The sequence below is a fragment of the Enhydra lutris genome, unplaced genomic scaffold (assembly GCF_002288905.1).
Source record: "Enhydra lutris kenyoni isolate GAN:26980312 unplaced genomic scaffold, ASM228890v2 scaffoldscaffold9, whole genome shotgun sequence".
NCBI classification, from domain to species: Eukaryota; Metazoa; Chordata; class Mammalia; order Carnivora; family Mustelidae; genus Enhydra; species Enhydra lutris.
In genome coordinates, this window is record NW_019154093.1 from 57,948,393 (window position 1) to 57,961,048 (window position 12,656).

The following is a 12,656-nucleotide window of genomic DNA, read 5'->3' on the forward strand; positions in this document are numbered from 1 at the left end:
AAACCAGAAGAGAGAAGTACTGTATTTGGAAACTGATAATAGTTCTTTTTAGAAAAACATCTGTCAGTTTCATGAACAACCCCCAGATAAAACAAACAGGAAAAAGGTCACACACACACACTCATCACCCAACAAAATGTGCTCTGTTAACACACCCGGCAGTAGAAGCGTCACTCACACCATGAGGTAGTTACAGTACGAAAAGGCTGGCACGCGTGTGCGCGCCCCCTCCCCCCACACCCACAATCATGCCCACTACAAGAACACACACAGAAAATGGGTTTACAATATTTTTACAGACAAGGAAAAGACCATCTTCGTTTGTGTACAAAATGCTATAGAAACAACTCAGAGTGAAGATGTCTCTAACTCTTAAAATACAGAGTAACTGCTGGTAAACACATGTTGAAAAGCGAGAGGGCATTACACAGACCCTCCGCCTTCCTTTAGAGCATTTCAATAATAGCTTTAGCTTGAACAACAAACAAAGCCAAATGGTCTCTGTGAATTAGGGTGTAGCCTGCAGAAGTAACGAAAGACTTTGTAGACAGAAGCATTTAACTGGAATATAACAACAGTTTTAAAGAAACTTGCAGAACTTGTTATAAAGTTTAGCTTGTATTTTGTATTGAGACTGTGAAGTATGAAGCGATTGAAAATGTTGTAATAAGAAGCTAGGGAGATAACACTTTCTTTAGAAAGGCTTTTTTAGAGACATTTCTGAGATACTTAATGACATTCACTCTCCAATTAATACGGGATCAGGTTTATCAACACGGATTCTTGATCTAAATAATACTTCTGACAGTAAGACCTAAACAAATAAAAGGTTATTTTTTTTCTTCCTTTTAAAATCTTTTGGTTTGCATCTATAAATTTGTAAATTAATTTTAAATTATTTATAAAATCATTGGCAATGTAGCATCTCTCTCAAAAATATACATTTAAATATAATCACAAAAGGTTTTAACCCTGTCCATCTGAAGATTTGGATCTTTTAATATCTCTTAATGGCTAATTTTCCTTTTTGTAGGATGGAAAGGGTTTTTTAAACAGCAAAGAACTGATCAAAAGAATTCACAGTAACTGAAATTAAACATTTCATATGGAGTAATTTAAATTTATCAAAAACACTTAAATATATCTTTATACACAAATTTTTGTAGTAAAATATAGCTATAAGTGACTTAAAGACTCTAGTCTTCTTTGAAGACATCTTTAAACTTTTTTATACATAGAATATGCTAAAACAATACATTCTGCTGAAGGTTAGAAAAAGCGCATTATTTTCAAACACAGGTAGCATCATCTAAGTCCTCCATTCTGATACCCTTGTGTTAAAAAGTTAACTGAAGGAAATAAATTCTCTAATCTCATATCTTCATTTGTATGTGGAAATCTGCAAAATTTTCAAGAAGTTAATGTAGACAGCCTGGAAATCGTTGCCCTCAAGTAATCTTTCTTTTGGTTCATATTATCCAGATTGAATATCTACACTTCTCAGAGTATTACTCTATGACTGAGTGACAAGTCTGTCCTATCAGTGACTAGTCGGATCTATCAGATCATATCAATGACTCTCAGTATCTCCACCTACTTATGTGCCTTATAGACACTGCCTTCAGATATTGGGTGATATCAACATTTCCTATTTAGCGTTCCATTCAGAGAAAGAGGCACAACTTCCTTATTTTAAGGGTGGTGAGATTTATGAGTATTTTGGGGTAGAATCTAGCCTTTCCTGTTTGTAGTTTTCAGAGTCATTTTGGGGAGAATTCTGGAAAAAAGTTAGTATTTACTTGCAATGAAGCTATCCTCAGTAGTAAATTAATTGGCATGAAGTTTCCCTCTGGCATTTTTTTTTTTTTCTAACACAGAGGTATCAGTTGAGCTTATTTTAGCTGCAAAGTGGCATCATATTATTCCATTTTAATGAAATCCACCTCAATTCCTTTTTGAGTTTGGAAAATATTTAAGGCAAGAGAACTAAAGCAGTCCAAATGAGTACCCTTTTCCAGATCTCAGCACTCTCTTGGCAGAACTAGTGACCGTGTTCAGATAACCAACCGGAATCCAACAGGATCTGCCGTGCATGAACAAGAGATTCGCATTTTACAAAAGGGTCTATTAAAAAGGCCGACATGTTTTGAGAGGAAACACTAATTCTCCCAAATAATTTAAGAGTAAGTTCCAACTTGGAGGCATAGGACATTTTAAAAAGGGGAATTAATTTCTTTTTAACTGAGAAGATGAATGTGCCAAATGACACAGTCTATACCTGTACTTGCATATACATTACTGTGCAAATTCCTCTTCTACTTTAAAACTAAAGTTGCCCCCACCTATAGGTTAGTTTTTTAGAACACAAGGTCATCAATGGGCCCAAATCTGCAGTCCCAGAATTTTGGCCATTTCCAATTTCTAGATGCTTATAAAGAAATCCCAAATTTGTATTAAGACATTTTCGCAATCGGTGTGTGAGTGCGGGAGAGGGGGGAAGCTGATGAAGTTATCAGCTTGGGTTTTGGCCCAGGGCACCAGAAAGGAATGTTGCTGTGCTGTGTGTCCGGATGCAGTCCCTGAGGGCAGCACCCGTCAAGCCGACAACATCAGCCCCCAGAGGGTGTGACAGCAAAGTGAGAAGTGTGCATCCAGAAGGTGCAAATTAGACGTGGAGGAACACACTTAGAAAATCCTGAAGAACTCCTTTTGTCCTACATCTTGGTTCAGTTACACAAGAATCTTTGGCCATTATCTCCTCACGGGTCCTACCGTCTGCTTATTATCCTCTTACTGACTCCTTGCATCAGGGTCAATCTCAGGGCCCCAGTTTGTGGAGAGTCTTACCTGGACAAAGCAGCATTTTTGAAAACTGGCATGTGTTTCACATTGAAAACCCCCAGGCCTGTGCGGGGCTAGTGAAGGCCACCACCTCGGCTTTCTCGCGTGAGTTCTAGTGTCTTACGGAAGTCCCGGGGTCACATGTGTATTTGCCCTGGGGGAGGGGGGTGGGGATGAATACAACAGGTGGTCTTTAGATGGAAATTCACTCTCTCTTTACAAAGGCACGCCGCGAGGTCTTCCAGGCCCGCATGCGCAGTGAGGGCCCCGGCTAGGCGGCGCTGCTGCTGGAGCAGGGCGTGCTCTGCGTGCTGCCGATGCTGTGGGCCGCGCTGCTGTTTTCCGAGGCCGGCGGGGAGGTGGGGACTTGCTGCCTTCCTGCAGTCTCTCCTGCGGTGAAGGAAGCAAAGGGACAAGGGACAAAGTCACTGACAAGTATATTTCCCCGTCTGCCAGCAGCGGGCAGAAGCAAACCGACCAGGCCTTACAGAGAAAGTTGCTGGGTGCGCTGGTTTGCTTGTTGTTCTTACGGCCTCTTGCGTGGCCAAGAGAGAACGGTTTTCAAGCGGACTGACAGGCAGTGTTAGTGACTCAGACCCTGACAGAGGACACCGAGTCCTCAGGATTTCAGTGCCTCGGACCTTTGAAGAAAGTACCACCATCTGCCCCCAGAGCCCAGCCCCTGTACTCAGGAACCAGCCCGTCTCTTCTCACAGAGAAGTTTGCAGGGTGAGACCTTTACACTGTAGCAAGAGAGACCTGCCGTTTTGGGGGCCTTTTTCTGAATCTACTTGTTCAAACTGCGGGTGGGGAGGCTCGGTTTTGCCGGAGCTGTAGCAGAGAGAGCTGTGTGTCCCAAGCACACAGCCCACCCAAGAAATGGCGTTTAGGGCAAACTGCCTCCCAGAAAAACCTTTTGGGGAAGGAGGTGAGCACATGGGGAGTGTGGATACCAGGGAACCACATCCTCCATCCTCCAGTTCACTGGGGGTGCAGTGAGAATATCTCCTAACACATGAAGCATCCCACTTTTCATGACATCCCACTGCATTTTAACGAAGCACGTTCCTTGTGCCAAATGTGCAGTGCTTCGGAGGAGGAGGAACAGGAACCCTGGGGTACACACATGGTTTGCATTTAGCCCTGCAAAAGGCCCTAGAGCGAGATCTTTTCTTCAGCGAAAATGGTCTCAGGGTAGCCCTCAGAAAATGGCTCTGCGTAGGGAAAAGTGATCAACGCTCCAATGAAAAACACTGCATGTTCTCCGAAGTCGCAGCATAAACTTAATAAACTTCTGGTCAGTGGTCTCCCTCCCCTCCTCCTCCAGTGTGGGAAGCCCCAGAGGGCCAGGTCTGTTTATGAATGAGCCTCCTCTTTCCTGTCCTGCTGAAACACACAGCTACCAGCCAAAGAGATAAGCAACCCTCTGGCTGCTTCATTAAAAAACTCACAGAGCAAAGGCGCTACCCTTCAAGGACGGGATCTCAGCCCCTCACTTCCATTCCCTTGCTGGGGCCCCTCAAAAGACTGCCAAAAAATCAGCTCTGGGAAATGTAGACCAGGCTCGTGCCCTTGCATCTGGTTACAGGTTTCCCTGCCACCCATTTCAGAAACCACACAACGAAAACAGACGTCCGCATCAACCTCCAGGCATTTTTACGCTCACTGCATTATTTGGCCCATGCTGGATTTCCTCTGATTATCTTTTCTTCTGGGATTGGTGGGATAGAGATGGGATAGGGGGTCAATATGCCTCAGAGGCAGCGAAACTATATTTTCACTCTTCTTGGTTTCTTTCTTTCTTTTTTTTGGCAATCTGTATTTTGGACCTCCCCAGCATTGCCCTCTACCCTGCATGGATGTATGTAATTAAAGATGAGGAAGGTTGCCTTATTGACAGTGACTTTTCTGCCAGAAATCCACTTTCCCCAGAGTGGGGGCTTATTTCTAGAGGGAAATCAAATCTTTTAGCTATTCTGATGTCAAAAACCAAATGAAAACAAAAACCCCAAAACAAAAAAAACAAAAGCCTCCAGAGACCTGAACAATTCGTGATATATTTTAAAAATTCAGCTCCCTTAAGCCCACATGTTGATCCACACCCAGCTGGATCCTTATGTTATCAATTAGAAGGACAAATGTGGCTGTGCGTGAAGCGCATTTTGAAAACATATTTTCTCCATTTAAACAGAGGATACACCAGAAAAGCAGAGGAATCAACACTTCACCTTCACTTTCTGGCTCACCTGGACTTCATTTGCACAGCCTGATAGCAGCTAAAGCAGGATGGCCTGGCCTCATCTATTCACAACAAACAAGTGTCTCATCCAGAACTGGATTATTCCAAGTCAGGAAAAGTGCCAGTCCTGCTCCCTGCCCAGGAAGTCTAAATATTTGCTTTCTGATGTCTATTTGCCAAATACAATTTGTTGCCCTGCCAGTTTATTTTAATCAGTGCCCATTAAAAAGGTCTTTCAACTCCCAGTTTTGGAAACTCTTGTGCTAATGTAAAGCACTGTCCAAAATGAAAGCTCAAAACAAAGAAGCCCCCTAGAGTCAAGATTGTAGGATGCATTTCACCATGGCGGACAAGTCAACTTAACCTAATAATCTACTGACTTCAAAATAGCATTATATGCTGACAGATGGTAGCTACACTTGGTGGTGAATGTTGCAGAATGTATAGACTTGTAGAATCACCATGTTGGACACCTGGAACTAAAATAACACTGTGTCAACTATACTTCAGGGGGAAAAAAAAATGAGAACAACAACAACAACAAAAACCAGTCTACTGACTTTGAGCCAATTATGTGCCAAGACAAGGAGAATCTTTATCTGAGAATCTTCCCAGAAATATGGAAAATACCTTCTTCTACCGTGGTGACTGTTTTCACATGTAAGGCATGAGATTTCTCAATATAACCAAGTTATTAAAAAACTTCTACCTTCTGAGAAATTAAGACAAAGTTTTTCATTGTCAGATGGAAGGTGGTGCTACAGAAGAAGTCACCATGAGAAACAAAGTTCAATGTGTAGCCACTTCTGCTTAAAAAGCCAGTGGAGTTCCCCTGGGTTTTCTAAGCTGGGCCCTTTGGTTTTCTGTTATCACGATGACCTCTCATTTCTTGGAGCACTGACTTTCTCTAACACATCCCTTGGGTGACAAACACAACCGCCCTTCTTCTGAGAAGATGGGCCGTGAGGACCACAGGACTAAGCAGGGAAGCCCCACTTAGCAAACATAAGGAGTCCAAGGAAGGATCCTTTCTGCTCATAAACATCAGAGTTGGCCATCAGAAGAAATGTGTTCAGTCTTCACATTTTGCTCCTAAAATTTCACACCCCTATGAGGAAGAGAGATGTGGGGAGGAAGGACAGTAGAGGAGGAGGCATTTGGAGGAGGGTGGTTAGAACTAATTTGACCTGGCTCATTTATTTGCCTGTGGCTGAGCTCAGCTATTGGCAGAGATGCTTTCAGAAATAGAAAAATATATTTCTTAAGGGATAATCTGTTTTATTTCTTTAGCTTGGCATGGAGTTGTCCAGATCTGATTTCTTGCCACCTCTCTGGCAGTCTACTTTACAACTGGATTCTTATCTCTGCGTCTTTCAGCACGGCCGGGCAGGTCGTGGGGAAGAAACTTTATCACAGAAAGATGTGAATAACACGGAGAGGCTCTATGGGTAAAGAACAACAGAAGAATTTTAAAGGAAGGTGAGAGGAATCTCAAACATTTAGCCCAAAGGAGAATGTTTGCAAATATCACCCAAAGAGGATTATTATGAAGAAGAGCAGACAGCTGTTCTTTCTCTCTTGAGGGCAGATTGTGAGGAAATCAGTTTAAATGGTAGCAATGAGGATTTAGGTCACAGAGAAAAGAACTTGCTGATTATGGGGATTGGTTAGTTATAAGGGGAATTTATGGAATCTCCTTCTTGGAAGATACTTAAGCATTGGATTGAAAACCAGATGCCGGGGGTGATTTAGATTTAATATTACTTGGTGCTAGAAAGAAAAAGATACTGTCCACTAGGCCTATGTGCTGCTTGCAATTATGAACCAATCAATGTTTCAATCTCTTGATATCCTAACTATAATTACTTTTACAAGCTTACTCCTATAAGGAGAGTGACCTAGACTACCATTAGTTTATAGAAATTGTCAATCACTATCACTTTCAAAAATTGTCTCTCCCTACTCTCCAAGCTAAACGACTTTCCCTCTGCAGGCAAACTCAGCAGGAGGGGTAAATTTGATGTTGTTATCATTTATGAAGAAAGAGGGAAATATTCCAAGCCAGGAATGAATGAACGAACGAATGAATTTTTAAGATTTTATTTATTCATTTTTGACAGAGAGCACGAGCAGAGGGAAAGGGAGAAGCAGGCTCCATGCCGAGAAGGGAGCGCGATGCGGGACTTGATCCCATAGTCCTGGGATCATGACCTGAGCTGAAGGCGGACACATAACCAAATGATCCACCTAAGTGCCCCCCAAGGCGGGAGTTTAAAAGCTTCAAAAATATCCTATCTCTTTCTTTCTATATTCCTGCAGTAGGCCAACCTATGTGCACCTGCATTTTGGTTTTCCATGGCTATCTTTATTTTTTATTTTTCTTAAAGATTTTCATTTTTAAGCAATCTCTATACCCAACATAGGACTCCAACGTAGGACTCCAAGATCAAGAGTCACCTGCTCTACTGACTAAGCCAGCCAGGGCCCTTGTAGCTATCTTACTTTAACTTAGCGTGCGCATGTGGCTGTGAATGGATCCTGAAGCCTTTACAGTCACACCAGAGTTCCCACCCGTATCCTTCTGATCCTTCTGATCGCTGGGACTTAGTCTCTTGCCCCCTACTTCAGTCACACCATCTTGCTGCTTCTCTCTTCACCTGGACTAAACGTGGGAGCTTGAAGAAACTTCAGACTTCTAGAAACATAGGAAGCCCAGGCAGATGCTCCTAATTAAAAGCTCTTACCTGACTCGGATAAACCTAAGGACGTGTTGACTTCTGCTTTTTAAGAACACACAGTATGTTCATCTGAGGATTGCTGAATAGAAGCCTGAGGGATTAGGAAAGACACACCTAATCTGAGACCTCAGCATTTTAATTTGCTCTGTGAAATGCAGCATTCCTTCCACTTAGTTTTTTTTTTTTTTTTTTTTCCTCTGCCTACACATCTGAGAACCCTTCAGTATCTTACATTTTTGTAGCACTTGGGAGTTCAGAAGACTTTTCACACGTATTCTTGGTTACTTGTTCTTACTGCCAATGACCCTGCGGAATAGGGATCAGGTCTATGTTTACTAAAAGGAAACATGGTTAAGGTACCTGGCTCAGGTAACAAGACTAGCAGTGAAACTAGAGCTTCAAGTCCAAGGGTTGTACAGACACACGTGGAGGGTGGCCTCCCCCAGTGCCCCTGCTTTTCCCTCTTCCTCTTGTTATCATCAGAGTTTGAGTACATTCTATTCAGGGGGCCACAAGGCAAGTTAAATAAAGTATAAAGATAAATGATGACAACATCTAACCCATCCTCCTGCATGGATTTGTTTGCAAAAGGAAAGTGTTTTAGTTTGGCGAATGGGGAGGCACAACTTTAGAAAGTGATAAACAGTGACCAGAAACTTCTCTAAACTACAAGTGGTCTAGTTCACTCTTCTTATGGATGAGCGACTGAAATCATTACAATTAGGATATCAAGAGACTGAGACATTAACTGGTACAGAATTGCAACCTACACATAGGCCTGGAGAAAAATCTCATCAAAATTAAAAGGCATAAACCTGCAAGAAAGAAGAAGAAGGAAAACAAACAAACAAAGAAATAAAACTGGAAATGGAGACCAAAGCAGTAAAATACTGGAAGCTGGTAAAGAAATGAGTGAGTGACCTAGCAGATTTAAGAGAGCCAGAACCTAAGCCAACAGTGAGAGAAGCTGAGAAACAACCAAGTTATAACCCAGAGCCCTCAAAAACTCAAGAAATGGTGGCATCAGATACCCCAAAAGAGAGAGTAAACAAGGTGCTGCAAGCACTGCGGTTGGCTGACTTCCGTATAAGCAGTAGTGAGATTTCCCTAAATCCCCTTCTTTAATCTGTCTGGTGGGACCCTACCCTTCCTCAGCGGGGAGGAACACAGGAAGTTTACTCTCCAGAAGATAAAACTGAGAGTCTGATCAACACCAGGACAGCGGAGAGCAGAGAACCCAGCTGAAAGAGGATTAAATGAATGTCATGGACATTGAATGCTGTGATCCCCAGAACACAGACAGCCAGATCTATACTCTCCAGGAGGAAAACCTGAGGAGCTCAAGAGGAAAGATCTAAAGATGTGTTATCAGGAGTTCTTTGATAAAAGGCCTAGTCAGATCACCCTAAGGGAAGTTCACAATCAATATATCCCATCCACAAGCTCAGAACTTGCTCATTCTTAAATAATCCTATGTTAGTATTCTCAAAGAGATAAGATATTATACCCATGGGATAAAAATAGGGTATATGCTTTTAATTCATAGGAAAAATGTTTTGGAATTTAAAAATCTGAATACAGTATTTAAAAATTCAGTAAGGGGGCACCTGGGTGGCTCAGTGGGTTAAGCCTCTGCCTTCGGCTCAGGTCATGATCTCAGGGTCCTGGGATCGAGCCCCGCATGGGGCTCTCTGCTCAGCAGGGAGCCTGCTTCCCCCCTCTCTCTCTGCCTGCCTCTCTGCCTACTTGTGATCTCTCTCTCTCTGTCAAATAAATAAATAAAATATTTTTTAAAAAAATTCAGTAGGAAACTAAAAGATAAAGGTAAAGAGATCTCTTAGAAATTAAGGGAAAAAAGTAGAAAACAGAAAAAGGAAAATTAGGGGATCATTCAAAAGATTTTTTTTTTGAGAGAGAGAGAAAAAGAAGGTGGGTGGGCAGAGGGATAGGGAGATAATCTCAGGCAGACTCCTGCTGAGTGCAAAGCCTGATGAGGGGCTTGTTTGCATGACCCTGAGATCATGACTTGAGCCAAAATCAAGAGTAGGATGTTTAACTGACTGAGCTACCCAGGTGCCCCAAGAGGTTCAATTCCAAATAGATTTCTAGAATGTGGGAGAACACAGAAAATAGGAGAAAACAAATAATTCTAAAAATCTTAATGCTCAAGGACAGGAGTTTCTGGACTAAAGAACTCAGTTAATGCGTGGCATAAGATATGAAAATACACCTAAATCAAGGACTGTTGTAAAATTTCTTCCAGAAAAAACCAAACCAAACTAAACCACAATAACATAAAAAAACAGGCCAGGAATCTGAATAGCTTTGAGTTCCCAAAAGCAATCTTCAGAGGTAAAGGTCAATGAGGAGTGCTTCTAAAGTTCTGAAGGAAAATTATTTATGACCTAGAATCCTATACTCTGTCAAACTACCTACCATGTGTTTGTATAAACTGAGGATATTTTCAGATATGCAAGGTATGACAATCATTTACTTCTTATGTGCCTTTTCCACAGAGAAGGAGGAAGACATGGGAGAGATGACACAGGCCATTCAAAACTCCAAAGTGCAGGGAACGCCCAGAACGGTGGTGAAAGAATGTAAGACAGCAGTGTCCAAACAGAGAGAGTGACCAGTTCAGACAGGAACAGGTAAGAAGGCTCCAGGAAAGATTTAGTGAAGGAAAGGAATCAGCAGAAGATCTGTTACCTGAATGTGTTAAGAGATTGAGTCCACTGGCTGAGAGTCAACAGATGAATTAGTGAGAAGTATACAGAAAACTAAGCTAATGTGTGTGGGGGGAAAAGATAATCATTAATTCTAGGGAAAATTAAAGGTCAGGCAGGAATGGGGTGCCTGGATGTCTCAGTTAAGCGTCCAACTCTTGGTTTTGGCTCAGGTCATGGTCTCAGGGTTGTGAGACTGAGCCCCACATTGGGATTCCCTCTCTCTCTCTGCACACAGCCCCCCATGCCCCCACTCACATGTTCTCTCAAAAAAAAAAAAAAATCATGCAGAAGGAAAATGATATTACATAGCTAAACTGTGCTTAGCATTTAGGTAGTCATAGTAATGTAAACAGTAAATAGTGATCAACCCCAAATTTCAGCATAATTCTGTCAGGAGAATGGTGGGGATAGGGGAGCAATCAGGGGCATGAATGTATAACTGGAGCAGAGGGATGAAAAAGAACTAAATTCTCCATTGTAGGAGGTGGACAGAAAAGGCCTGTAACTGGTAAGTTAAGAAGTAGTGCTATTATACTATTATTTTGATATATGGATTAATGTCCAAAATAATCAGCTAAGAGTTAAAAATAGTGCTCTGAGGAGCAAGAAAAGGGAGTGAGGCAGGAGGGGGCTCATGTTCTTCACAGCATGAACAGCAGTTCTTATAGAACTATTTTAGCCTTTAAAGTATATGCAGGTACTACTGTGATAAGATTAGAAAATTTGACGAAAAAATAAAAGTAAATACTTTTACCCCGACCTCAAAAAACCCTTCACGGACCACAGGTTTGGGACTCTTGAACCAGCAGGGCTCTCAGGAGCATCAAGATTCTATGGTTCCTTTCTAGCACAATTTCCATTCCAACGGCTCCTTGAGAACGTAAGCTTCAGGAATGGAGTTTTCCAAACAGGGTTAAAATAGCCTTAAGGATGCATCCGTCACGATGCCCAAAGCTATGATATGAAGAAGTAGGGACTCAGCTTTCTTAGACTCACACACATTCCAGGTACGTAAGTAGATATCCCCAATTCAAACATGTGACTTGGTTTTGTCCTCTGTGTTCAGATGGAACAGAAAGCATAATCAAAGAGAATCTGTCTAAATTAAGGGTTGTGTTTGACACAGAGGCAGATGCTGCTTGAACCCCCAAATTATGCCATATAAGGTCTGCGTTCCACAGCTTATATTATTGTGGAAATTGAATGCACTGAGTCTGTGTTTGTATACACATATCTCTCCACTGGATACTGCATTATGATTTCTCTTCATTTAAACTTGCTGCTTCGCTGATCTAGGTATGAAACCAGAGGAGTTCTGGACAGGATAGTGCCACTGGGTTCTGAAGTGAGCCTTTTTCACACTTACGTGATGTTGGTTTCTCGTAGAAGTCTTTAAAATGAACCAGAGGCTATGGCTATTAGTAAAAATTCATTCTGAAGCTGTATCACGTGTGATGCTAGCAGGGTTAGAGCCCAAACAACAGTGTCTATAAACCTTTTAACTTCCAAATCAGTGTAATTTATATTGCTGGAAACCGTAACAGGAAGGGTTTTGGGTTTTGTTTTTCTTTCATCTATTTCCAAGCCTATTTCTATATTAACGAAATGTAAAAACTCCTCCCCTTCAGTCTCTGGTTTGTGGGGGGAGGGAGCAGGAACAATAAACCTGGGAATGTAATGAGCAAAGCAATAAAGGGTGTAAAACCACACTTTGCTTTTTATCAGGTTTGTGAACTTGGCTCTGCACAGGAGTTGGGGATTGTCAGCGTGAGTTCAGTGGTGTGTGTGCCAAGAGTGAGGGCCATGTGGTAGCTGGACTGGCCTCCTGGCCTGAGATGAACTCTCAGGGTTCGAGGGTGTAGTTCGATGGCCAAGGAGAGTCAGGGCTCAGTGGGCACATGTTAAGCCCATATAAAATCCTCAGGGCTATAGACTCTTTTTGGCGTAATTTCAAGTTCATTCCCAACATACAGCAGAAGCGGCCAACAGTCCTAGAACCTCCCAGCAACGCAGGAGATTGGGAAAGACTGTGAGAAACAGCTAGTCTGAGATCTGAAAGTGTCCGTATTCCCATGACAAATTATTTACTCTAAAATGGTACTCTGCAGA

General features: G+C 42.1%; 1 protein-coding gene across 3 annotated transcripts in view; it reads right to left on the reverse strand.

The window, feature by feature from the left end:
• Positions 1-846: 846 nt before the first annotated feature.
• LOC111143050 (transforming growth factor beta receptor 3) overlaps positions 847-12,656 on the reverse strand; it is a 194,087-nt gene continuing 182,277 nt past the window's right edge. For all 3 annotated transcript variants that reach the window (XM_022496486.1, XM_022496484.1, XM_022496487.1), the window contains one exon: positions 847-3,231. In XM_022496486.1, the coding sequence (XP_022352194.1) occupies positions 3,113-3,231 (119 nt within the window). In that variant the 3' untranslated portion in view covers positions 847-3,112. The remainder of the gene's footprint in view (positions 3,232-12,656) is intronic.